The sequence below is a fragment of the Petaurus breviceps genome, unplaced genomic scaffold (assembly GCF_028583685.1).
Source record: "Petaurus breviceps papuanus isolate PSGF00001 unplaced genomic scaffold, PetGlider_PUasm1.0 90842, whole genome shotgun sequence".
NCBI classification, from domain to species: Eukaryota; Metazoa; Chordata; class Mammalia; order Diprotodontia; family Petauridae; genus Petaurus; species Petaurus breviceps.
The window spans coordinates 20,391,853-20,418,587 of NW_027187358.1; the positions used below are offsets into that span (position 1 = coordinate 20,391,853).

The 26,735-nt window shown below is 39.3% G+C and overlaps 1 protein-coding gene across 5 annotated transcripts in view; it reads left to right on the forward strand.

Moving 5' to 3' along the window:
* SPTBN1 (spectrin beta, non-erythrocytic 1) overlaps nucleotides 1-26,735 on the forward strand; it is a 316,708-nt gene that overhangs the window by 185,533 nt on the left and 104,440 nt on the right. For all 5 annotated transcript variants that reach the window (XM_069071716.1, XM_069071713.1, XM_069071715.1 and 2 more), the window contains one exon: nucleotides 26,532-26,683. In XM_069071716.1, the coding sequence (XP_068927817.1) occupies nucleotides 26,532-26,683 (152 nt within the window). The remainder of the gene's footprint in view (nucleotides 1-26,531; nucleotides 26,684-26,735) is intronic.

A 26,735-nucleotide genomic window follows, 5' to 3' on the forward strand; every position in this document is an offset into this window, starting at 1 on the left:
GGAAAAAAGTAGTAGACCATTTAATAAGAAAGTTAGGAGCATGGAATACCACATTAAAAAACTTTTCTTGGGGCGCTAGTTGGCACAGTGAGTAGAGTGCTGGCCCTGGAGTCAGGAAGACCAGAGTTCGGATCCCGCCTCAGACACTTAATACACACAAACAAAACAAAAAACCTAGCCATGTGTCCTTGGGCAAGTTACTTAAACCCAATTGCCCTCCAAAAAGCAAAAAAAAACCAAACAACTTTTCTTCCTAAAGGGAAAAACATGAAGTGGATTTACTAGATAGTTTAGATGGCTCCACATTTAGAACTTGGGACTTCCAGAAGACCTAGGGTCAAATTTTGCCCTGGGCACTTAATAGTTGTATGACCCCGAGCAAGTTGTTTAGTCTCTGTCACCCTCAGTTTCTTCACTTGTAAAATAGGAGTTATGGTTGTACAGATCAGATGAGCTATGTGAAGTGTTTTGCAAACTTCAAGCTCTGTTACATGAATGCTAGTGAATGCTGCTTCTCCTCCCCATGCCACTGCCACCACCATTACTTCTCTAGACCCCAGCTTCTTGACAGTATTTCCTTCCCTGAAGTTTCTTCCTGATCCTGTGGATATCAGCAATTTTGTTTTAGAGTCTAAGCAAGTTTAAGTTTGGGGAAAGAGTGAGTGACCTGGGAATTTCAATGCCTGTGACTCATTCTTTCTAAGGAATTTATTGAGAATCCTGGTATTAATTAATGATGGGATATTGGTGTGCCAGAAGACATACAAGGTGAATGATGGTTGCTGAGAAATTTAGGATTTAGATTTTGTCTATTTCTTGTCTGGTCTTTCTTCATTTTCCTGGTTGCATGTGTTTTGGTGGTTTTGGCAGTCAGTGTGGGAATGAGCAGACAACTCAGGGTGATTTTAGTTTAGACAGCATTATGGGGTCATTTCATTCTATTACAGACTTACAGTTTTGAGTTTTGGCAGGGCTGGGCTTGATGGGCAGTTTTGTGATAGTGGTTCTTTGGAATGGAAAAAATCATGTTCATAAAGGACTGTATTTGAGGTTCTTGAATAAAAAGTATTGAGAAATATAAAACAGCAAATTCAGGTCAGTTTTGTCCTAGCCTAGTGTAATTGCCAAATCATCAGCTATGCAGAAGGAAACACTGAAGGTTTGTGGCAATACCCAGGAGCAAAGAGTTGAGCCAAGACCCATATTTGAACTTGGGCTTCTCTGAAATTCTTCTCCTCCCCCCCCCTTTTGTCCTTGAGTTCTAAACATTTTCAGCTGTGGGTTTGCATTCAATATTTATGTATTCCTTAATATCAAGCAGCCTTTCTGTCATGTCTCCATCTGGCTTAGGTGTGGCAGGCAGGGCTGAGAGACTGTTTGTAAAGCTGCCTTTATCAGGTCCCAGTCTCAGTACCCCTTTTCAGCTTCCTCTTCAGCAGGTACACAGAAGCCTAGGTTATCTTATTGAACCCTCTTTATTCTTTCCTGCTGGTTTAGTTAGCTGTACCTTGAAAGCACAATATTTTGGCACTTTCGTTTTCAGTAAGATTCTAAGTTTGGCACCAGAAAAAAAAAACAACTTGTTATTCTCTACCTTCCCTTTCCCCTTACCTATAACCTTCTGCCTTCCCCTACTACCCCCTTCCCCCACTACCCCTTTCCTCCATCCTCTGGACCATTCATTTTAGGGTAGACAATATGCTTTTCAGCGAACTTTGGGTCATAAGACTGATCTGGAGCCGAGCTCTTAAACATGACAATGACTTACCCTGGGAAAATTTCTTAACCTCTCTGTCTTGACTTCCCCTTCGTTAAAAATGGGAATACCTTTTTCATAGGGCTCTAGCCATGACTGGAGGGTGGGTAGTAACATGTCAGCACTTAATGCTGGTACATTTTCCTCTTACTCAAGGAATTTTCCACTGAGTGCTGAATGAAAACCTAATTGAAACATGCTTAGGAGTAGGTGGAGGTGTGGGTATGCATGTTCTACCCTGTTTTCCTTATAAATATTCAATTTGGGGGGGGGTAGTTTCTTCTATATTTAAAGTGTCTAGAATGGTCTGCTTTTTCTGTTACCTAAAAATGATTCCATTTGATTACCGGTGTGTATTGGTTCCATTTATCATATTGTTAATTCTGTGAAAAAAAGTACACGCTATATCACCTCATTTGGAACTAACAGGATATATATTATGAGAGTAGTAATCAAATTAATAGTAATTTGTAGTAATAGTAATTAAATTAATGCTACCTTTGCTTTGGGGAGGTTCCTCGTTGTGTGTGTATATGTACAAATATTAGCATTTCCATAAACAACAGAAAATAAGATGATACTTGAAACCACAAATGTCTGTTAAATACAGCTTGATTTTAAAAAAGCAAATAAATTCAACATATCAGTTCCAAAATTTTCCGACTTGTCTGCTTGTCTATACCTCTCTCTGAATTTTCTTCTAATATCTTCTGTGTATTTTCAAAATATTTTCTCATAGTCTTTTCATACCTTTGCTTCTGGAAAGGGTATATGCCAGTCAGTGACCATATGACTCCACTCCCCATCCCTGTGACTTATAAGGACAAAATACTCTTCCATAGCCACTCATTCGCAGCTATGTGCTACCTCCCCATGTTAGAATATGAGCTCCTTGTTTACAGGGCTTTTCTTTTTCTTGTTTTCTTATCCCTAGCTCTTAGTATAGTGACTGAATAAATGTTTTATTCATTAATTCATTTGCTCAGCCTCAGAAAGCTCCAGGAAATGTTACTAACCAACATAAGTTCCATCTCCTCCTTTGACTAAGAATCAAGACATCTTGGTTCTATCTTCAGCTCTTTCACCACATAACTTTAACCATGAGCAAGTGAAGTCCTCTCTCTGGACCCTAGTTTCTATAGCTAGACACCCAAGGACATTGAATAGATCTCTAAGAGCAACTAAAATGCATGATTCTTTGACTCACGATTTGTCTTTCTGGTAAGCTTCTTTATTCCATGGGATCTCTGACCTGGTGTCTGGTAATTTTTATCCCCTAGGTACAGATTAGGCTTTGTTTTGTGGTATAAATTAAAAGTTAGTCCTATTCAGGGCTATAATCACTTGGAAACAGCTCTGCTCCCATTTCTCCGTCACCAGCAATGTCACAAAAAATGAGATTTGAGACAGAGGATTCTGTTCTCTAGTAGAGCTAACATACTGACCTGAAAAGTGTCTAAAGGCTTCTTGTCTTGCCTTGAAAGCACAATAATTTGGCACTTTCATTTTCAGTCAGATTATTCTAAGTTTGTGACCGTCTAGTCCAACTCTTAGACTTGGAGAGGGGCAGACAGAAAGTTCATTTGGTAGGATACATTCTTCATGCCTAATTCCCCAACCTTAGGCCTAATTAGTCTTTTAAGGAATTTAAAAAGTTTAGACTGAAACTGGGACAAGGAAGTGGAGAGAGGTGGGTTACAGCAAGGTACATGTGGAAGGAAGAGGTCATGTGGTCCCAAAGTCTTATTAGTGAGTTCATTAAAGCCCTGACTATTGACCTTTAATGGAAGTCTTACCTTGAGTGAGTGTAGAAACAGGTTTTAGCCAATGGATTAAAGACTAAAATGACTACATTGTTTTTGGGATCACGTGGGAAAGGGTAATGTGACAGACACATCCTATAAATTGAAAAGTAAGTAGCGTAGTGCAGTTAATCATATTTACTTTGGAAATGAGTTTTAAACAAAATATTCTCCTGTGCTGAGCATGAATGGATCTCCTTCCTCCTTCCCTCTCTTAAGAACTTCTTTCTGGTGTTTCCTGCAGTTAATGACATCCCAGTATGGCCTTCCTTAGGTAAATAATTAACAGAACACATTTTCTCATCTGTGCTAGAAATATTGCATTAGAGAGAGAGAGACAGAGAAAATTGGGTACAAAAATAGCAAAAATGTCACTACAGCAAGCCTTTCAGTAACATTTAAGGATTTCTGATTCAGTTTGGCAGATCAGTTAGTTTTGTATACCCAAATTACCACTTCAGTGCTTCCTGTGTAGAATAGCATACATCTCTTCCCAGTACTGAGAAAACAGTTAAAACATATTGCACTGATCAAATGACAATTTCCTCTAGGAAGGGCAAGCCTGATCCTTACTCTTCCCACACACCCCACCTCCCACAGTTTTCCATCACTATCAGTTACAAATCCCTTTGCTGAAGAATCTTAATCAGCAGATAACTGTTCCAAAAGACAAAGTAGCATGTAATTCCTCTTCCACTTAGCTACTTTTGAATTACTTACAAGCTTATCTGGGCTTAATTTTTGCCACCTGTAAAAAATGAGGGTGTTATGTTAGAGGCACTTCTAGCTACAATCGTTCACTCAATAAATTCTTTTTTTTTTTTTTTTTTTTTTTTTGCTTTTTGGAGGGCAATTGGGGTTAAGTGACTTGCTCAAGGTCACATGGCTAGTTTTTGTGTGTAAGTGTCTGAGGCCAGATTTGAACTCAGGTCCTCCTGACTCCAGGGCTCTATTCACTGCTCCACCTAGCCACCCACACTCAATAAATTCTAAAATCTATAAGCTTGTAAAACATGGTCCCTTTACTTTAGAAGTAAACATTCTAAATGGGATGATGATGATGATGATAATTAGTATGTTTTAGAAATGCTTTAAAGTTTGCAAAGCATTTTGCAAATATTATCTCACAACAACCCTGAGTATTAGGTGCTGTTATTATTCCCATTTAACTGATGGGGGATACTGAGGCAAAAGTTTTTTTTTTTAAGTGACTTGCCCAGAGTCACACAATTAACTAGCATGTTTCTGACGCTGAAAATTTGAATTTAGATTTCCTTAACTGTATGTCCAGTGTTCTGTCCACTCTTTTGACTTGCTGCCTCTTAACTGACAAACATGAAACAATCATAGAAAAATTGCTAAACTGTGGCACTGACTGCTCTGGCCCATATAAACTGTCCTTTCCAGACATCTTTTTCTAGGAAGTATTTCATGAAGGACCTGGGCCTTGAAGAATGGAGAAGATTTGAGTAGGTGGATGGAGAAGACTGGGGTGAGAGGCAGGGGGAAAGTATGAGGAAGAAACTAAGGTGTGTTTATGTTGGAGAATAGTGAGAGAGAAAAGGTTGGATTTGAGTAAGTAGGATGATACCAGAGAGGACCTTGAAAGTCCTGTAGAGTTGGGACTTGATATAGAAACAGAATATTATTCCAGAACAAGACAATAGACTGATCTCAGAAAGGAGATAGACTTTTTGCTGAATTACAGTCTCCTCTTCCCAAGGATGACCACATCAACTACAAGCAACTTCCAAAGTTCTTCTGACCCTGTGACAGTAGTTGCTGATCTAAGACACCTAAATAGTAAAAGTTCACCAACAGTAAATACAGGATACTATATGATTGATCACCAAATGAATGTGCAGGCAGTTAGAGCTATAGAACAGGCTTCAGAATTTTCTTCTCTTTGTTAGTAATCCTTTTAGAATCCTTTAGATAGAGTGGAACATACAAATAGGAATTTCATGAAAAAATTAAAAAATGTTAAAACCCAAAAAGAGACACTAGTTACATCTCATATGGAAAAAAAGACTCGGTTTTCATAGGGAACTGTGGCTAGGCTTGAGTTGCCACCATCCCATGAATTTTCAGGATCACTCCGAGTAGGCTGATAAACCAATAGCACAGGGCATTTATGTGAGATTCTTTGTTATTTTTCAGCTATCAGCCTGGGACTCTTTGAGATTTTTTTTTCTGGGCTCACCTTGTAACCCAAACTGCCCTAAACCTAGGGCAAATAGAAGAGCAAATAGGTTCTTGTTACTATCACTTCCTTTTCACCCTAATTAGCCAAATGCTCAGGTCTCATTAAACCATGTTAATCTAAACATCCATCTATCTTGAGCATCTGCCTGAAGGTGAAAAGAGGAAACCCAAGTTAAAAGCCTCCCATTGACACCCAGATTAGTTCAGCAGAGCTACCGCTTAAAACATGTCCTCATTATTAGAATCTTCTAAACCCTCATGTCCTTGATGTCCTCAACCTGCCACCACCTGGGCCTCCCCTCCTCTTTTGCCTCTGTCCCCCTTGGGCCTACTTGGGCAGCACAGAACCCATCCAAGGTGCTTTGATTGACTTCTAGGACATGGGTGAGATAGGATCCACCAGCTTGGTTCATTCTAGTGAGATGGAAGACCACTAGACTTTTACTATCCGCCTTGTCTCTATGCCTGAATTCCCCTAGGGCTGACCTATTGATGTCACCTATGGACTCCTAGGCCTTTCAGTGCGCCTTTAAGACTTCCCAGTCTTTCTTGGCCTTCCCATTGCCTTGCTATTCAATTTATTTTCATGTATTTTCTGACCCAGTTAGCTTGTGAGTTACTTAGGACGAACTGAGGAACTATCTCAGTTCTTCCATTTATGTTTTATATGGTTAGTACAGTGATAGGCACATAGGAAATAAATGATTTTCATTCATTTAATTCGTTATTTCATACTAATGAAAAATGAAGCTTCAGTCAGAAGGAAAAAATGTCAACAGAAAACTCATTGAGGTTTCTGTTCTTTTCAGCTATAAGCAGCTTCTCCATTTTGTGCTCCTGAAACTAAGAGGATAGATATGCAAAAACATCTGTGAATCTTCTTTCTGGTGGAATGGCTTTCTGGGAGATCTTTTTTGTAAGCGGAGCACAGTGGGAAAAGTCCTGGCTCTGGAGTCAGAGGACTTGGGCTCATAGCCTGCTTCTCACTCTTACAAGTTCCTGTTGAACCTTGGACATGTTGCCCTCCCTGGGCTGCGGTTTACTCATCTATAAAATGAAGATATCGGACTGAATGGTTTCTGAGGTCTTTTCTAGCTCTACATTAGGGAGTAGGTGGAGTTGATTTTTAGACTTTTTATAAATCTTAAATGTTTTAAAGCTTGTTAGTCATAGGTCTTCCATCACAAGGGGCAAAGAGTTACAAGAAATCTTTTGGTACAGCCCCTCTCTCTGTCCCTCAGTTTACCTGCATGTTAAAGGTGATAAATAGCATTTTCCTCCTTACTGTTTGATGTCATTTGTGTGGATACACTCTACCCCATTACCACGTAATGGCCTCACAAAGGATGATGCTCTAAGGCACTTAAGAGTTGGGAAGACCAGAGTTGGAAACCTACCTCAGACTGTATCTGTGTGACCCTGGATGAGTTCATTTAATCTCTCTCACTCTTAGGTTCTTCACCTGTAAAATGAGAATGATACCATGTTTCCCCGATAATAAGACACTGTCTTATTAATTTTTTTGGACAGAAAAACACCAGAGGGCTTATTTTCAGGGGAGGTCTTATTTTAATGAACATTGACAGCAATTTTAATAAACAGGTAAATGTGAACAAAAAAATGTACCTTTATTCAATAATGAATTCAATAAAGAACAGGATGACGCACTCACTGCTGCAGCTCTGATTGGATGCAGCTCGGAGCGCGGCGTGCGTTTCACGGGGGGGAGGCGGGGGGGACGGTGCATACAGAGGGTACCATAATGTAGCGTGTAGCGCAGGGGATCACCTTCAGTACAGTAGCAATCTCAATAGGCCTTATTTTTGGGGGAGGGCTTATTTTAGAGGAATCTTACACAGTAAGGGGAGGGCTTATTTTCGGGATAGGTCTTATTATCGGGGAAACACGGTAATAACACCTTTCTCACAGGGCTACTGAGAGGATCAAATGAGATAATAGATGTAAAATACTCAGTAAAAGCATAGTGCACTCCAGAAATACTAGTGATCATAATTCTTACAAGTTTTACTCATATCTGTCTGTATATTGTGTGTGTGTGTGTCCATAAACATCAACTCTTAAAACTTATTAGAAAATCTTGGAGAATTGCTGGGGTGGAGGGTGTCCCCATGGGAATTCATCCCATTAGAACCAATCTAATAATGAGTTTTGCTTTGTACTCGAGAGTCAGACTTGAAAGTCACTTACCAGACCTGTATTTGACGCCTTTCCCCTGTTTAGGCTAACCAGAGTTATGTATACCGATGGCATAAAGTTTTAGATAGTTTGAAAGGTTTCAGCGAGACAAAAACTCTTCAAAATAAAAGCATAATTACTTCAAGAAGGCAAATATATATTAATGCATTCATTAAAGAGACTATTTGATGTTTAGTCCTTCAGAGTGCTGGTAGGTGACACAGTGGATAGAACTCTAGGGCTAGAGTCAGGAAAACCTGAGTTCAGACACAAATAGTTACTAGCTGTGTGACCTTGGACAAATCATTTAACCTTCGCCCTGGTTTTCTCATCTGAAAAATGGGGATAAATAATGGCATCTACGCCCCTGCCCCTTGGGTTGTTGTAAGGATAAAATAAGATAATATTTGTAAAGTACTTTTGCAGACCTTAAAGTTCCATATCATCATTTCCTTCCACTCAGTGGATGGGTAGTTTGTTGTTGTCTCACCAAGATCAGACCCTATAGCGCTCATGTGATGATTATAAGCTCACTTACCCACTGGATATAAACAAACTTCTGTTCTCTAAGGGAACTGAGAGATTAAATGTGACATTTTGTTTTTGGTCTCAGCACAATCTCTGTTTATAGAATTAGAGGTAGAAAAATCTACCAGCAACAAAGAAACCCATCTACCTCTTCCATATCTCACCCCCTAACATAAGATTGTCATCTTTATAGCAGTTATTGAGGAGAAATAATCTGGTTCTTCATTAAACAAGAAAATGCCCATAAACTCACAAATCATCTCCCTTACCAATAGGATAACCAGGCAGTATCTAAATAGCTAGCAATAATCCCCAGTGGCTGTAAGGTTAGTTTCTTCTCCCATCTCCAATCCTGTCTATTGTCAGATACGCTTTCCTCATTTGGAATACCTTTCTCATATGGGGGTGGGGCCAGGCTTATAAGATTAGAGCAATTGCACAAATACAAGATTAGAAAAATGTTAGATATTAACAGGGTTTGGAGGACCCAAGAGATTTGTTTGGAGTAATGGATGTGAGAAGACCCATATGGTCAAGGAATAGCAATATCTGAACTTGGGTCTGGGACCCAGCTGAATTCTGTCCTGGGGTGATTTGGAATGGAACACAGATGAAACAACACTTGGTTTTTGAAGCTTGAGTTTCAGCTATCACTTCCCCAGTGAGTGCCTTCATATTGCTTTATTTTTTTCTAATTGAAGAAAAATATTGTTACTTAAACTAATAAAGTTTTAAGTATGATCTAGGTTATTTAATCCATGCTGCTAAAGATATTAAAATAGTTGAACACATTGTAAACTGTAAAAAAAACCTACCTAAAGATTTTAGTGTAGCCCCTATAAGTTTTTTTTTTTAATTTTGATTTTTTGTTCCTTCATATCTCATTTAGTTTGTTAAACTCACAGTTTTATTGATAGGAGACACATTATGGTGAATTTAACACCATAGTTGAATCACAGGTATGTATGTTCATGGAGGGAGAGGGAAGGGGAAAATAGTATTTAAATTTGAAACCACTTTTTTCCAGAATTTATTCTTATTCCACATAAGGCAGTAAAAATGTTAGCTTGTAGTGCACTATACCTTTTTGCTACTTGGCTTCAAAAGAAATCTTGTGCAATAGTTTATCATATGGGTGAGGTTTAGTAAAGTCACAGAGGAAGTTAAGAGAATTATATTTTTAACAGCTTATACCAAACTTTTACTTTTTAACTTTTAGGCATCTTAAAAGTAAGTGATAACTGTTTGGAGATAAGCTATAGAATTAGTCATTGGGAGTTAAAATGATTTAATCCTCTGAGAGCAGGGAAATGAATTTTACACAGTGTTGTGTGATGCTTCTTTGCATCCTTCAGGTTCCTCTGGGCTTTGCACACAGTGAGTCTTTAGTAAATATTTGAGGACTGTTCAAAGATTAATAAAATTAATCTTTCAATTCTGTAAACACTTTTGAATGTTGGGCATTAAGCATGTGATGACTGAGGTCTGACATGGGGCTACACCAACGCTAAAACACACAGCATCAATTACAAGCATGTGAGGGAAAGCAGTCAAGTGAGAAGTGCTAGGTACTAGGCTCTATGCAAGGGAGGTAAAAGACAGCCTCTGCTCCAAGGGAGCTCATGGTCTAATGAAGGGGGCAACGTGTTAACAACAATGTACAGACAAGATACATGCACATGCGTGCATGCCTGTGTGTGTGCGCGCACGTTAAATTGGAGATAATCAGTCAAGGGAGGGCACTAAAGGGAGATCAGGAAGGGCTTCTTGTAGAAAGTGGAATTTTAGCTGGGACTTGAAGGAAATCAGGATGTGGAGATGAGGAGGAAGAACTTTCCAGGCATAGGGCACAGCCAAGGAAAATAGTTGGGAGAAGGGAACAGGAAGGAGGCTAGTGTCACTGGAATGAAGCATATGGGGGAGTTTAAGAGATTAGAAGACTGGGGAGTTAAGAAGAGGCCAGGTTATGGATGGCTTTGAAAGTCAGAGGGTTTTATGTTTAATTGTGGAGGCAATAGGGAGCCATTGGAGTTGATAGAATGGGAAGTAGGAGGCAGGGAGGGGACAGACCAAGTAAGTTACATAATAGATCAAAAAGAAATTACAATTTAGGTTCGCTGGTTTGTGGTTTATAAAAGTACCCTAAATGGCATAATGGATGACCTGTTGGTTTATATTTAGTCCCAGTGAGGACCTTACAGGTCATTGAATCCAATCCTCTCGTTTTACAGGAGACCGAGGAAAGAAACTAAGTCATTTGCCTAATAAATTGCAAAGCTGGAATTTAAACCTATATACCCTGTTTCCAAAGCTATAGTTATTTTCACTATGCCATGATGTGTCTCCAACCAGGGGGATGACTCATTCTACAAAATCCTTTTCTACTGTTGCGTAGTCCTACGTGTTATGATAACTACAATTAATTCTGGTATAAATAAGTGCCCACTTTTGTCTTTCTCCATTGCCTTTTGGCTCACCTGCCATCCTGATTCCTTGGAGATTGTGAAACTAAGATTTATATCCATAAAGCATTGCCATGAGAACATCTGTGTTGAAAAGATGGGTTTTTCCTCTGGAGACCAGCTTGGGATTGTTAAAAAGAGCATTGTACAGCTTCCCAAATGAAATCCAGCTGTTCCTTTTCTCCTATTCAATTCGAGGTTCAATTCATTGTCTTTCTGATGTATTAGCCCTGCGGCCTAGAGGCCACAGGTGGCCCCTTAGGTCCTCAAGTGCCACCCTTTGATTGGATCTAGACTTCACAGAACAAATCTCCACGTGGCCCTGAGGCCTCAGGTTCCCTATCTCTGGCTCAGGCCATTTATTGGAATATCAGTTTCTGGACAAATAGACTTTAAAATATCCATTAAATTTTTCTTTTATGAATCCTTAAACTCATGTCTTCTAAGATATATTGTGAATATCATTGAGGTAGTGAGATGTGATGGGTCTTGATGCAATTAGCACAATATCATTTGCAAAATTGAAATATCTGAAATATGTGACTGGTTAGTTCTGTTTTTAATACCAAAACTTCACCATTTACTAAGGACCAATTGCATTACGATTACCATGAAATGTATAAAGATAAAATAAACCAGCTCCCATACTCAAAATGGAGGGATAAAATAAATCAACAGCCACTCCATTCTTCAAAAGAAAAACATACACATACACAGAGTCTCTCTCTATAGCATACACGGAAAGCATTCTCAGCTTGCCATTGAACCTGCCAGAGGTCAGCCTTCAGTGTCACTGTTTTTGAGAACTCAGTGCCCTGCACCTTCGCACTGTATTTTGTCATCTCAGTAGGACTTTGTTTTCTCCAAGAATTGAAGGAGCAGTAATATTCTTTGTATGTGTCAGGGTTGTTTTGTTTTTTGAGATGTCCACAGTATATAGCCATTTGTCACAGGTATAGGCGGGTATTTAGAGTGACGAAGGTGATGAATTGCATTATGAGGAAGAGCTAGATATTCTCAAATGTCTGCTTTCCCTACTTGGATTATTTCATGTCCCTTCCTGAAGCAAGAATAATTCAGAAAGAGTGAGAGGTCTAAAGATTTGGGTCTAACCATCGTATTGGGTGGTGAGAGACTGATATTTCCCTTTTAGCTCTGTTGATGGAACAACTTTAAAAATAGCAGCAACAAAGCTGTTGTAGTAGGTTTGGAATCCCTTTAGGAGCATTGCTCTCTAAACATGACAAGCATATTGGATTTGGTGCTGGAGACCAAGCTTTGCTCCTTACTATGTGCGTGACCTTGGGTAAGCCATTGAATCGATTCTTCGATGGCCTTAATTTTCTCATCTGTAAAATGAAAACTTTGACATGAAGCCCTTGTAAATAGTCCACATTTCCAATTTTAGGGTTCTCCACTGGGTCTCAGGCTGGGGTAACAGAGATCCTAGACCAGTCCCTGGCTCTACATCCAAACCATATGTGCCTGCCTTCTGTCTAAAACTAATTGTGGCCATCTACCCTTTGCCTTCCTCTGCTCCCCTCCCCACCCCCCAAAAAAAAGATTTAGGGAAGCAGATAAACTTTAAAAGTTCATTCATAAATATGATGTGTCTGTGTGTATGTGTGTATGTGTATGTGTGTGTGTGTGTAGTATTAGACATGAGAGTTGGAAGAGATTGTAGAGCTCATTTAGGGCAGGGATTCTTGACATTTTCTAATGTTGTAGACCCCTTTGGCAGTCTAGGATGCCTAATGCTAAATTTCAGTTAAAGGTTAGAGAAAATAAAGGTGCAGTTTTTTTCTCATCCAAGTTCAAGGACCCCTTGATAACTATCCACTGTCTCCATCTTAATCCCCAATCTAGTCCAACCTCTTCATTTTTTTGAAGGAAGAAATTGAAGCCCAAGCAGTTACCTTTATTCCCTTCCCTCCCTCCTTCTACATTGTATATAAATTGGTGTCTAGTATTTTGGTTTGGCATCAAGATTGAAAAGCCTCAGTTAAAATTCTATCAACATGTATTTCATCCACAACATATTGTCCAAAAATTGATTTACTCCTGTGAAAGGAGCTATGTTGGCTCACTTAAAGAGACTTTAGACAAAGATCAGTGTTTATTCTTTTGCGTTTATATTCACCTAGTTTTATAAGTCCCTGTCATGGGAATACTGGGCTCCTGCAGTGATGACTTTTTTATTGTGTTCCATCTTTAAGAAATTATATCATTCTTTATATTGGCCTGGCAGTCCTCCATTCAGTATGATAGATGAGGCTTTGTGTAGCTCTTTGTCTGGAGGATTGCTCTGTCTCAAATTTGAATATCCATAATACATTCTTCTAGGACCTGCTTTATTTGAACCAACACTGATCTGTCAATAAAAGATAAACGAAAGTCATGGTGATATGTGGTGATCTTTTGTTCTTTCTCTTTAGTCTTTTCTGGGGTGTCAGTTTGTGGGGGTGATCAAGCATCCATCCCCTAATGTGTGTGTGTGTGTGTGTGTGTGTTTAAGTTTCACAGATCATCAGGCTTTTTTGTTGTTATTTGTTTTGTTTTTGGAGCAGATAATACCTTCCTAAAATTTGCAAAGTACTTTCCTCCTAGTGACTTTTTGAGTTGAAGAATAGAAGTATTCTCCCCATTTTACAAAGGAGGAAACAGAATCCCAAAGAGGTTGACTTGTCCACAGTTACAGGGCTACCAAGTGATAGATCTGGGACTCAGACCTAGATTTCCTTATTCTAAGTCCATCGCTCTTCCAACCATAGTACCATGAATTAGTCTGAATTGCTCTTTCTTCTGGCATACTTGGTTACACACAGGAGAGCTTTCAAAAATTATAAGTTAGAGGCTGGAATTTTTGAAATTGTTCATTATTGTCAGCATCATCCACTCTCTGGGCATCTGTGTGAAAAATACTGAAGTAGAGCAATGTGAATGCCTGACAGTAATGTGACTAATAGCCTATGAAAGAAAGTTCTGTTTATCTTCCCTGCACTGCTGACCTGAATTCTTGTGGTCCTAAGAATTCTAGAAAGCTGGCTTGGAAGCTCTACAGTCCCAAAAGCCAAAGTTAGGAGTTTTAAGGACACCCTCTTTGGTCTTCAGTTACCCTCCTTGGTACTTGATTTCCTCATCTGAATGAAGTGAAAGGGGCTAGATTGGATGGCTTTGGAGGTCCCTTCCTCTTCTGGGTCTATTTTCTTTGTTCCTTGATTGTGTGGATTGTGAGAAAAAAAATTTTTTTTTTAAATCTATGGAGGACATAAGAAATAAAATAAATTGAAATCTTCTCTCCTTGGAATTCACATGTTGCTGTGAGGTCTAATTTAGACTCAGAAGTGAGGAAATGGGGTTATGGGGCTGAAAATTGATGTGGAATTTTAGCAGGATTAATGGTCACCATTTTTGAGCAATTAAGTTTTGGAATTAACTTTTTGGTTTTGTCTGGAGTGGTCAGCCTGGTACATAGCTCTAATTAGATGAATTGCAGCCTCTTGAAGGGAGTCATGGTGAGATTTTGCAGTTTTTCCCTTCCTTCACTATTCTCAAGTATCTTACTTTCTCTGTCAAGATTTCATCTTCCCCTCTTGGTCAGCCTACACTAATTTTAGCTTGCTACCCTACTAGTTTAATAATTAAAAATTCAACAATCCACTGGGTTTCAAATACTGGCTGGAGTTCTTAGGCGGCATAACTTTATTTATTTTGGGGAGGCAGTTAGAGTTAAGGGACTTACCCAGGGTCATACAACTCTTTTTTTTTTTTTTTTTTAAGCAATTGGGGTTAAGTAACTTGCTCAAGGTTACATGGCCAGTTCTTTTTTTTGTGTGGGTGTTAAGTATCTGAGGCCCGAACCGATCCCGGGTCCTCCCGACTCCGGGGCCGGCACTCTTACTCACTGCACCACCTAGCTGTTCCAGGGTCATACAACCCTTAAGTGTCTCAGGCAGGGTTTGAACCCAGGTCCTTCTGATTCCAAGGTTGGCCCGCTATCCACTGTGACACTTAGTTGCCCTGGCAGCATAATTTAGCAGATAGAAAGTTGGTTGAACTTAGGAAGATCTGCCTCACACATGTGTCCTAGCTGTGTGACTTTGGGCAGCTGCTTCTTCTTCTTCTTGTTCTTTTTTTTTTTTTTTTGCTTTTTGGAGGGGGAAGTAGGGCAATTAGGATTAAGTGACTTGCCCAAGGTCACATGGCTAGTTTTTGTGTGTTAAGTGTCTGAGGCCAGATTTGTACACCGGTCCTCCTGACTCCAGGGCCCGCTCTTTTCACTGTGCCACCTAGCCTCCCCCTTTGGGCAGCTTCTTGAGCTCCCACTTTCTCATCTGTAAAATGGGGGTAATGTTACCTATGTAACAGGTTTATTGTGAAGAACAAGTTAGGTAACACACAATTAACTAATTGCATACGTGGGAATTTTTTTTGTTTGTTTAAAATAATATATTCTCTAATTCAGTCTGTCTCATGTGTGATACAGTGTTTGTACTAACCAAAAGCAGTTATATGACAGGGAAATTTGAACTTAAAACCACACCGTTGTATATCCACTGCTGGGATGCCAAGGTGTTCCTCTTTCTCCAGCCAGAGAGACATCCACATCCAATTTTAGGCAAGAAAAGAGGTTCCAGCTGGTGAAGGACTGGGTTCTGACTTCAGCCCTAAACTGTATGTGACATGTGGAGAGTTCGTTTGAGAGTTCAGTGATGTGAGGATCTGGATGACATCCTAATGGCCACTCACTTTGCAGTGAAATTGAAAGTGTCACTTTGCCCCTAAAGCTCCACTGGGGAGTGAAGGAAAGCTTGTTGATTTCAAAGGTGATTGTAAACTCCTTGAGGGTAGGACCTGTGGAGGAGTTAATTATCCTTTTTATATCCCCCATGCCTTACAGAATGAACTGCATCCATATTGCCACTTAACAAATGTTTTATGAATTATATTTCATTGAAAAAAGCATGAGGACAAATTAGACTATGGATGTAATCCAAAATTTGTCCATACTCCTTGAGAGGAAGGTAAAAATAATTGGAGTGATCACATTCTTGAGATTTTCCAAAGGGACCTGGAGACATCTTATTCATACTTATCCATACTACCAGGCAGATCTACTTTATACCTTGTAGTTATCTTGTATTTATGTAGCGCTTTACATAAGTAGCACATTGCATTAGTAATTAGACCTCACTCTAACTCTGGGAAGTAAGTAGTACTTGTATTAGGTTTTTTGTTTTGTTTTTAAGGAAAAATGCTGTATTGATGTCTTTTGTCTTTATATTAGTTACTTGGCCCTCATCTTTAGCCTTTTGGAAATAATTTAAGTGCCTACTGTGTGTCAGGCCCTAAGCCAAGTGTGGGGGATACAAATAAGTAAAAAAAAATAGCCCCAACCCTCAAGGAGCTCAGGTTCTAAAGAGGAAAAACCACCAGGAAACATGTATGTATCTATGCAAGAGAGATACAAGGTTAATTGGAAATAATCTCAGGAGGGGAAGTGCTAGCTGGGGGTGGGAGAGGCAGGGCCCAATAGAGCTCTTGCTGAAGGTGGGATTTGAACAGTCTTGAAGGATGCCAGGGAAGCCAGAAGATTGAGGCGAGGAGAAAGAACATTCTAGGCATGAGGGATAGCCAGTGCAAAGGCATGGGGTTGGGAAGTGGAGTGGAGAAACAGTAGGAAGATAAATGTCACTGGATAGTGAAGTATGTGCAGGGCAGTCAAGTGTGAGGAAATAAAAAGACTGGAAAAGACCAGGTTGTGAAGCGCTTGAAAGGCCAGAGGGAGCACTTAATAAAAACTTAGTGACATGTGGAGTAGAGGAGTGAGTGACATGGGCAGACCTGTGCTTTAGAAAGAATACTTTGAACAGCTGAGTGGAGAATAGACTGAATTGGGGAGAGAGTAGACCAGTAGTCTCAGTAAGCCAGATCACGAAAGCTTTTATCACAGTGGTGTCCATGTTAGAGGAGAAAAGGGAATGGAACGGAGCGGAACCCACCTGCACCCCCTGTTGAATCTCTACAAAAGCATCTGACACAGACATCTTATCTGACAGTGTATATGATAATCTGTCTTAGTAACCCCCCATTTTTCTACTATGGAGGAGTTGATACATTTTGGTGTCTTTTCTCCAGGATGGTCATTGTTTTTTCCATTACTTGGGCTTCAGTTTTCTTTTAATGATAATGTTCATTTGCATTGCTGTAGTCTTTCTTTTTCCTTCTCTTCCTCCTCTGCCTCCTTCTCTCCTTTCTTTGCTGCACAATAATATTCCATTATGTTCACCTTTGTGGCCTAGGAATGCTGGGTGCTGTAGACTTTGTGATGCAGAGTGGTACAGTGGAAATATCTGGGACTCAGGTCAGACAGAATACCTGGATTCTAATTCTGATTCTGACACTACCTTATTGATATTAGGCAAGTCTCGTACTACAAGGCAGTGGTAACTTCCCTGGGCCTTAGTTTTCCCAACTGTCAAGTGAGGAGGGGAGAGTTAAGTAGCAGGCCTCCGAGGTCCCTTTAGCTTTAGATATCTTATGATATGTTATTTTTTCATTCATTTCCCCAAATATCGGCCTTTTAAATCATTCTCATATATTACTTCTTCCTCTTCAATTTATGCTTTTACTATGACTTTAGTCAAAAGAACTAGGTTGCACTGATTACAACCTCATGAACCAGCCAGTGGATTGAGTGACCAAGATCTTAATGATTTGGCACCATTTTCTCATCCTGTCTTCCTGGGCTTGTCTTAGAGCTTTAGTGTCTTCATTTCCTTTCTTTCAAAATAGAGATTTTGGGGGATAAACCTGGGAAAATATCTTAAATATTTTGGTTAAGTGGAATAAATATCCTAAATAAAAACTGGGATAAATATCCTAAAGAAATCCACAGCAGGAGTTAATCACTGAATGGTAGCTGCAGCATGATATGTTTTGTATTTAAAAAACAGGATGTCAAACCAGAAATATGTACTGTTCAGGTTTTTGGTAATATAAAGTTGGATGAGAATTAACTGAGTAGTTAAGCTCCCTCTCCTTAAAATCTGCAATCTAATAAAAGGGCATTCCCTGTTGTGTGAATAGAATCCTGGTTTGTTCATTTTGGGTTTGTGTATCCAATTTAGTCTGAATTTAGTAGAATTTAAAAGTTTGTTAACTTAAATTTTATGTATATGTAAACTAATAGGTAATGTATAAGTTAAAATAAGTAATTAGGTAATTAATATAGGCCGTTTCTGTGTATAAATGAACATATGTAAGTTGCAACTAGAAAAATAGTTGGAAGCCCCTAGAGTAATCTGACTTAGAGGCAGGAGGCATCTTCCTTCAAAAGATTAACTTCCTTCCTCTTGTGGCCTCAAGATAACAGTTTGATTCTGCATTATCAATGCAACCAGTCGCCTGTTTCCTGTTTCCTGCTCTATGCATTTTGCATGTTGTATTTTCTGGTCTACTCCAGGGAAATAAGTTTGTGTATATATGATGTATTTTTCCCTTTACCTCTTCCCTCCCCCACCAATCTCAGACACATTTGGGCCTCTACCCATATTCTTTTGTTTTACGTTTGAATGGAAGGGAGGAGGGAAAAGAAAAATTTAAAAAAATATATTTCTTAAAGAAATTCCTCAAAACTTGGTTTAAGATTTACTTGTCTGACCTCTGACCATGTCTCATGAAAGTCAGCTCTTAGGGTGAGTCAGCTTTAAAATACTCATTACAGTTACATCTCTATGTACATTTTTGCCTGACTTAAATTGGAGTGGCCAGTCATGGTTACTGCTAAATAAACAGGGACGCTCAGCGTTTTAGTTTACTTGGTATGCTTTTTCACTTGAAAGACAGAATCGTACATGGCAGTTCATGAGGAAACTGTTGCAAGAGAAAAAACCCAGTTGTGAAATGGAAAGAAATGTTTTATATTTGCAGCAGTGACTTAACTATTTAGTTCCTTTTAAAAATTTTTATTTCTTCAAAAAGTCTTAGCAAGCTGGAAAGATTTCATGGTCCAGCAAGATGGTGGGCTGTGTCCATAAACCATGAGACTCATCACCAGAGAGCTGTGGTCTAAATTTTTTTTTTAACCATAATTTACTGGCTGTCTGCTAAGGCCTAGATGATTTAGGATCTCTGATAGAGAAAAGTACCTGCACCGATGAAGATGCAGACTATTATAGTATCACATTGATACAGTCAGGCTTTATCAGTGGATATCCTGTATTGGGATCATTGTACTCTCCATTGGTAAGGCCACATCGGGAGTTTTGCATCAAATCATAAGCACCTCACTTTAGCATGGGAATTGGTCACCATCAATTTAATGTCTTGCTTTTTCTTTCATTAGGTTCTTCCTTGAATAGATATTGGTTGGGATGGGGTTGGGGGGGATTCTGGGGCAGGGGAGATAGTGGTTGGTATCAAATGAAATTCATGCCTTCACTATATTATGCCACCAGATATCTAAGGCAGCTTGAAGATGTGAGGATGTAGCACTTTAGGAAAGGACAAACATGGAATCTGTCCATGAGAGGGAAGATGAGGGGTCTGAAAATTATAGAGAGAAATGAGGTAGTAAGTGGAGTTCTTTCAATTTTTTTTTAGCCTGAAGAAGCAGTCTTGGAGATCTAGGAAACTCAAAAGATATTTGACAAAACAAGAATCTTATTAGAACAACCAGACTTATATTGAGGGGGGCACCACTCCCCCCCCCCTTTTTCCAACCCTGTTATTCCTGTCTGTTCATTGGGACCAAGAGGCAGCGTGGCATAGCCTTGTATTTTAAGTGAGCAAGACTGGGTTTAGATTCAGCTTTAAGCACTAGCTCCATAGTCTAGGCAAGTCATTTTATCTCTCTTTGCTTCTTAATTTCCCATCTGTAAGGATGAAAGGTATAAGCATTAATTAAGTACCTACTATGTACCAAGAACTATACTAAGCACTTTACAGATATTCTTTCGTTTGTAAAAGAATTGGACTAATCAGCCATTAAAAATTTAAGTACCTACTGTGTACCAGGAACTGTGCTAAGCACTTGACAAATATTCTCTCATTTGATCCTCATTTGTAAAATGAGAGGATTAAACTAGTTGTCATTAAGCATAAATGCCTACTATGTGCCATGTACTGTGCTAAATCCTGAAGATATAAAAAGAGTCAGACTAGTAGGCCTTTAAGGTCCCTTCTAGGGGGGACTATGATCTTAAGCCTAACCATCTAACCAATAGGATAGCCTTTTACATACTAGAATGTTATTATTTTGTCTCCATTAAATCTCCTTTCCAGGCTAAAACTTGTTCCTTCAGCTAGCTCTTGTAAGGCATTATCACCTTCACCGTCCCAGTCAATTTCTTGCTCTCCCTTCAGCTTATCATTTATCTTTCCTAAAACTCTGCTCAGGATAGGCTAGAATGTGCTAGAAGGAAATTTGACACAGGGCAGGGTAGCTTATTTTATTTTGTTTCTTGCTGTCATGTTGTACTCAAGAGGTAGATTTCTTTTTTAACACAAGTGTAAACCTTAGGTTTATTGCTATTAAATTTCATCTGATGTTCTAGTCTATCAAGAGCCTTTTAGATCCTGGTTTTTTTTTTTTATCTTACTCTTGGTTGTAGCTGCGTATTTAGCATGTCTTCTATATGTTCATCCAAGGTGTTAATGGTATTAGGATAAAGGTATTAGTCAGCACTTTCCAAAGAAGTAATTTTGAAGGAATAGTATGAAGTATACTTTATAGTATAAAAATTTCCAAAACTGTGTAATAGCAAAAGATGCGAGTAAAGAATGACCAATAGGCAACTCTGCGAAGATAATTCTCCATATTGCCTCAGTTCTTATGGGTCAGATGTCCTCCTTACCTTCTTTGTCTGATGAATTCCTATCAAACCTTTAGATTCTAAATCAAATGGCATTGTCAACCAGTCAGCTATGATAAGTCCTGAGTATACAAAGAAAGGCAAAAAAACAGTCACTGTTGTTGAGCTCATGGTCAGATGGGTAAGACAACACACGAACAATTAGGTACAAATAAGATCTATCTATACATTTGTGTGATATATATTGATATATGGTATTTATATATCAATATATATCACACAAATGTATAGATACATGTAAATATCTTATTTGTGCCTAATTGTTTGTATGTTGTCTTCCCCAATTTGTATTTATATATCCATATATAGATATATATCATATATCACATTGTTGGAGACAACAAAGGGAAGGCACTAGCATAGGAGAAAGGTTTGTTTTAGAAGATAAGATTTTAGCCAGGGCTTGAAGTTGTGAGGCCAAGAGATGAAGATTAGGAGGGAGAAAATTCCAGATATGGGGCACAACCAGTGAAAATGTCCACACTGAAAGTGGAATGACTTATTCCAGCAGCAGCAAGGAGAATAGTGTCACTGAATCACAAAGTGCCATAGTATAAGAATACTGGAAAGGTAGAGGAGGGGTCAAGTTAGACACAAAAATAGTTTGGCCTTTTTGGGGGGAGGGAGGTAACATATCATGATTAGCCTAGTGACAGGAGACTACAAATTGAGGGCCTTGATTTCCCTCTCTAACCATGATATAAATGACAACACAGAGCAGTTCTACCATATCTTACTTATATTATTGTGAGTTTTTTCTTAATTTTTAAAAATTCATTTTCAACTTGAATACAACTTGAAAAAAGAAAATCTTTCCATGTACATAGCAGAACATAGAGACGCTTTTAATATAAAGCAATAAATTCCATTTCAAACTTTTACTTTTTTTGAAAACCTGTGTTAATAAATACTACACATTGTTTTCAAAGCACCCAGCTTTCCTGTACTTCCTTCTAAACTTTCTTTTGTTCTCTGCTGTGCAATTTTTATTTTCTCCCCCTCCCTCTCCACCCTAGAAAAGGCTGCAATTAAACACGAATATATATATATATATATATAATCTATATACATACATATATTACATTTAATACACATATATGTAATATGCACATATTTCTTCTGTTTGTCCTTGCTCAGGAAATGGATAGCTTAAGTGGCAAAGTCTGAACTTAAGTCCAGGTCCTCAGACTTGCCGCTCTACCGTGTGCTGGTTTCCAGCTGTCCCTTACTTCCGATCCTAGTCATAACTTGGGGAAGGACATTTTCAGAATGAAAATGGGAAGATGTGCATTCTTGCTTTCTGTATAAATAGCTTCCTAAAATCTTGGCTGCCAGCCCCATCTATGGGGCGTTGCTGGCTGAGGGAGAGAAGTAGAAAGGAGGTAGTACCAGGAGATAGATGGGAAGAAGATGGGTGCAGCAGAGAACACCTCACAAAGGGAACTGCCAGATAGATTTTTTTCTTTATCTCCGTATCTTTACCAGAAAGGTTTCCATGTGCAAGACACAGCCCTCCACTGCAGAGCACCAGCTATAGGCCACTTTTTTCAGTCTCCCTTAATCAGTTGAGTTTCTCTGGCTTCTGCATGGAGCAGGGTCACACTGGGGGTGGGAGTGGGGGGTAGGGGGAGCTCCCTATCTTCAACTTGTGCTTTTACCAACCCCTTTGGCCGTGTCTTTCTCATCTCCTTCCTAGCAAAATGCTTTTCACATAATAAAATGCTTTTATTCACCAGAAATGGATGTATTTAACAACTTGCACAAACGACTTCCCTCTACAATACAATAAATATTTATTAAGCACCTACTATGTGCCCTTAGTCTAGCCTTATCCCCATACTGTTCCAGCCAAACTGAATTATTCTGTGTTCTAAGAATTTGTTCCATTGCACACACACACACACATCCGAGGTCAGGGTAGGATCATCTTTCTCCCTCTCAGACCTCACAAAGTACTTTGTTTTGTTGTACGTGTCCAACTCCTTCTCTGGGTAGTCCCTCTGAACCACATTAGTGCAGATCATAATCAGCCCTCACCTCATACATAATGGGAGATTCTTGTCTGATCCTCTTATAAATCCTCCGCAGTTGGGGGAGGGAGGGTCCCTCCCTTATCGTGTGTTATTTTGTTTTACAGTCATTTGCAGCATCTCTCTCCTATGATGTCATAGGAATGATGGCAAAAGCATCCCCTCAGCTTTTACCCTTGGGCACCTGGCACATTGCTCTATTACGCAGTATGTGTGTGTTGGCTGAAATGTTTAAAATTAGGCCGAGTTCTCCAGACCTTCTGAAGTCCCCCTTCCAAATCCTGTTGTTCATTAGGTGGTTGCTCCTCAGTAAGTCTGGAAGCTCTAGAGAGAGAGGGAGAGAGGAAGGAATGAGAGAAAAACAAGGAAGAGAGAGAGTAGGGAAGCCAGTAAAGAATGAAGCCAACGTCAGGAAGTTTTTCCTTAAAATTAGATCTGTGAAGACATGGAATGTGCTGCTTTAGGCAAGGTGGTAGTAGGTACCTCTCACTGTAGGCCTTCAAGCAGAAGTCTGGAAGACCCTTTCTTGGGTTTGGTATGGAGGGGATTCTTTTCAAATGTCAATCAGACCAGATGGCTGTCACCAACAGGTCCCTTCCACCTCCCAAGATTCTGTGAATTCATTTCTGTATTCGATTTGTGTTTATTTTTTATAAGCTGAGGGGTGTGTGTGTGTGTGTGTGTGTGTGTGTGTGTATTTCTATATGATTTGCCTCCAGTAAAATGTAAGCTCCTTGAGAGAGGGACTATTTCATCTTTGTCTCATTATCACAATACTTGGCACATAGTAGGCATCTTATAAATGCCTGCTTGATTGACTCTGAACAGTCACAAGAAACTCCAAAAACTCCTATGGTTAGGATGCTTCATTCTCTACTAGCTTCTGGCCTCTGTGGTCCAGAGTACATGACCCATCCTCTGGAATCTCTTTGTCATTTTGCCTCCTCATAGGTTTAGGGTTTGACTACATTTCTTCTAGGCTGGGAATTATGGGAAGAGAGTGTCTTTAAAACTAATGTTTTGTGCTTCCCTAATCTTAACCTAAAAGAAGCAAAGATTCCCTTTAGTGTGAAATCCATCCAATGTATTGACAGTTGACAGGAGAACAAATATTGTGTTGTTTTCTTAGAAACATCTCAATCCATACAGTTTCATTTTGATCTTGTTTCCTGAGCTGGGAGAATCTGACCATATTATGACTGTGAAATTGAACTAGATTTTAACTTGAAATTAAGTGATGCTGTTTTAAAACAAATTTATTTCACCCTCAATGCACTTGACAAGGACTTATTTGCTGCCATGGGAGAGCTAGGACCTCTTGTCACAGCTGTCAGAATTTACAGAATTTCTTGAGGTGCTTCTCAACAAGGCTTATCTGGTTGCAGTTGTATTATTCCTTAGGCTTGTTGGATGGAAACCATCAGCCTCCAATTTAAAAGAAAGGTGGGGGGGGCTTATTACCTTCTACCATGATCATTGTAATATATAACAAACTAAAGCCCCTTTTCTTCAGTAACTCTGTATTGCCTTTTCTTAGCGATCCCTCTCCTGTCAAAGGTTCTTTTCTTGATAGTTTGGCCCTCACTTTTCTCTGTCTTGCCCCCAATTCCTCTATCTTGGGATGCCTCTGCCTGGTAAGTCTGGACCTGGGGAGCAGGTTTAAACAGCTGATTGGGCTCTTTGGATGTCAGCCCATACCCTCTGTTACCAGGTTTGCAGCATCAAAGGTCATGCAGTGAGGGCTTCTTTCTCTTCTTCCTGGAACCAGGGAAAAGGACAGGGTTGGATAGTTTCCACAAAACAGTCTAGACAAATCCCTAGCAAAATGTCCATTAAGCATAAGCCACTGCTGTTCATTTATCCAACTTTGTAAGAGGGCAGGCTACCCACAGAGCTGTAGGAGATGTCCAGTTACCCTTGGGGAAGCTATAACCAGGCTGACCTTTTCCTGATGTTTCTGTGTTTTTGGTCAGAAAGCAAGTATAGTGCAGAAGAAAATGTCATGAACCCAGGTCCCAGTCATTCTTTTCTCTACATTCATTTGGCTATGTCATTGAGGCACATAAATGCTGAATTAACATTGGTTGAACTGAACTAAACAAATATTTCTGTGCTTATGGCACAAAACTCACTCTCTGTTCCAACACAAATAACCCCAGAACTGGCCTCAGCTTAATTTTGTACTTAATGCAGCAATAGGAGACTAAGGTAATTGATATGGATGAACAAGGAACGGGAAGGTTTTGTGTGAGTGGGCCAATTTATAGTTTATTGCCCACAAGCTATGAGAACACTGTGATTTAAACAATATGCCTTCCATGAAGGGCCCCAAGGGCTATAGTACAGGTGGGAGAGGGTTAGCCTGAGTTTCCCAAATGGAACATAGTAGAATATTTAAAATTTTCAGCCTGAAATCCTTAATGAGTGGAACTGTTAGATATTTCTCTTGGCCAAAGGGCGCTGTGAAAAAAATTGCTGAGCCACAAAGAGTTTTGTGAACTGAAAAAGTTGGGCAACCTCCAGCCTCTCCTACAGGTAGGCTTTCAGTGTAATAGGATTTAGGATATTAGAGCTGGAAGAGGTTTTAAAAGTTCATTGAATAGAACTGCCTTATTGGAGAGATAAGAAACCTGAGTGTTAAGGAGGTTATACTGCTGTGGTCAGAGCCATGCTGCTAACTCCTCATTAGAAAGTCACAACCACTGCTGCTATCCTGATTCATGGTTCATCTTTGCTAACCATGTTTTGGCATGAAACAACTATATCAGAGTACCAGAACTCAACCAGTTTTTCTTGTTTTAGAAAATATATTTGACTTTCATTAAAAATGACACTGCTGTTAATATATAGTGGTCTTATTGTTATATTAAATGGATTAATAAATACTCTAAAGTTGATCATTTTTAATTTCTGAGACAGTAAATGATGATGGCTATAATCCATGTTGCAATAGGTCTTTGAGGCCCTTTCATAAGCAGTTAGGTGGTTCAGTGTAGATAGAAAAGTTGTACTTGGACCCAGGAAGATCTGAGTTCAAATTTAGCCTCAGGTACTTGCTAGCTGTGTGGTCCTGGAACTCACTGTGCTTTAATTTCCACATCTGTAAAATGGAGGTAGCAATAGCATCTACTTCTTAGGGTTGAGAGAATGAAATTTTAACTTTTGTAAATTTCAAAAGTGTTATATAAGTGCTAGCCATCATTAAGAATGTGAAGAGGTCCTGAGATCAAAACTTTGAGAAATGCCATCCTAAACTATCCTTGTCTGGTGTAATCATACATGCCTTGACCACAAGTGAGTAGCTATCCACAGAATCATTGAATGTTAAAACTAGACTTTAGAGATCAGCTGATCCAGTCTTGTCATCTCTGAGCCCCTTTTAGTTCCAAATCTAAGATCTTAGTGTATTCTCTGGGAAGGGGGAGGAGTAATAAACAAAAGTAATGGAACCCAACCAGTTTTTCACTTTCATTTATTATGGATTACCCACTTCTTGACTTTCAGATGAATGCAGGCAGAGAAGGGGGAAAGTAGTCGTTTTAGCATTTAGGTTTACTTTGCTTTTATAAAACTGCTCCTCAAAATGAGAGAACATGTCCATTATTTTTCAGAGTTAATTGTACATGATTGCCAGCTGTGGTTGAAATTACATTTTTTTTTTCCTTCTCTTTTCTCAGATGAGCGTGAGGCTGTACAAAAGAAGACTTTTACCAAGTGGGTTAATTCACATCTTGCCCGTGTGTCCTGTCGAATCACAGATTTGTACACTGATCTTCGAGATGGACGAATGCTCATCAAACTGCTTGAGGTTCTCTCCGGAGAGAGACTTGTAAGTGAGATTTAGCTCCATTTTGACATTTCCCTTTCTACCTTCATTTTAG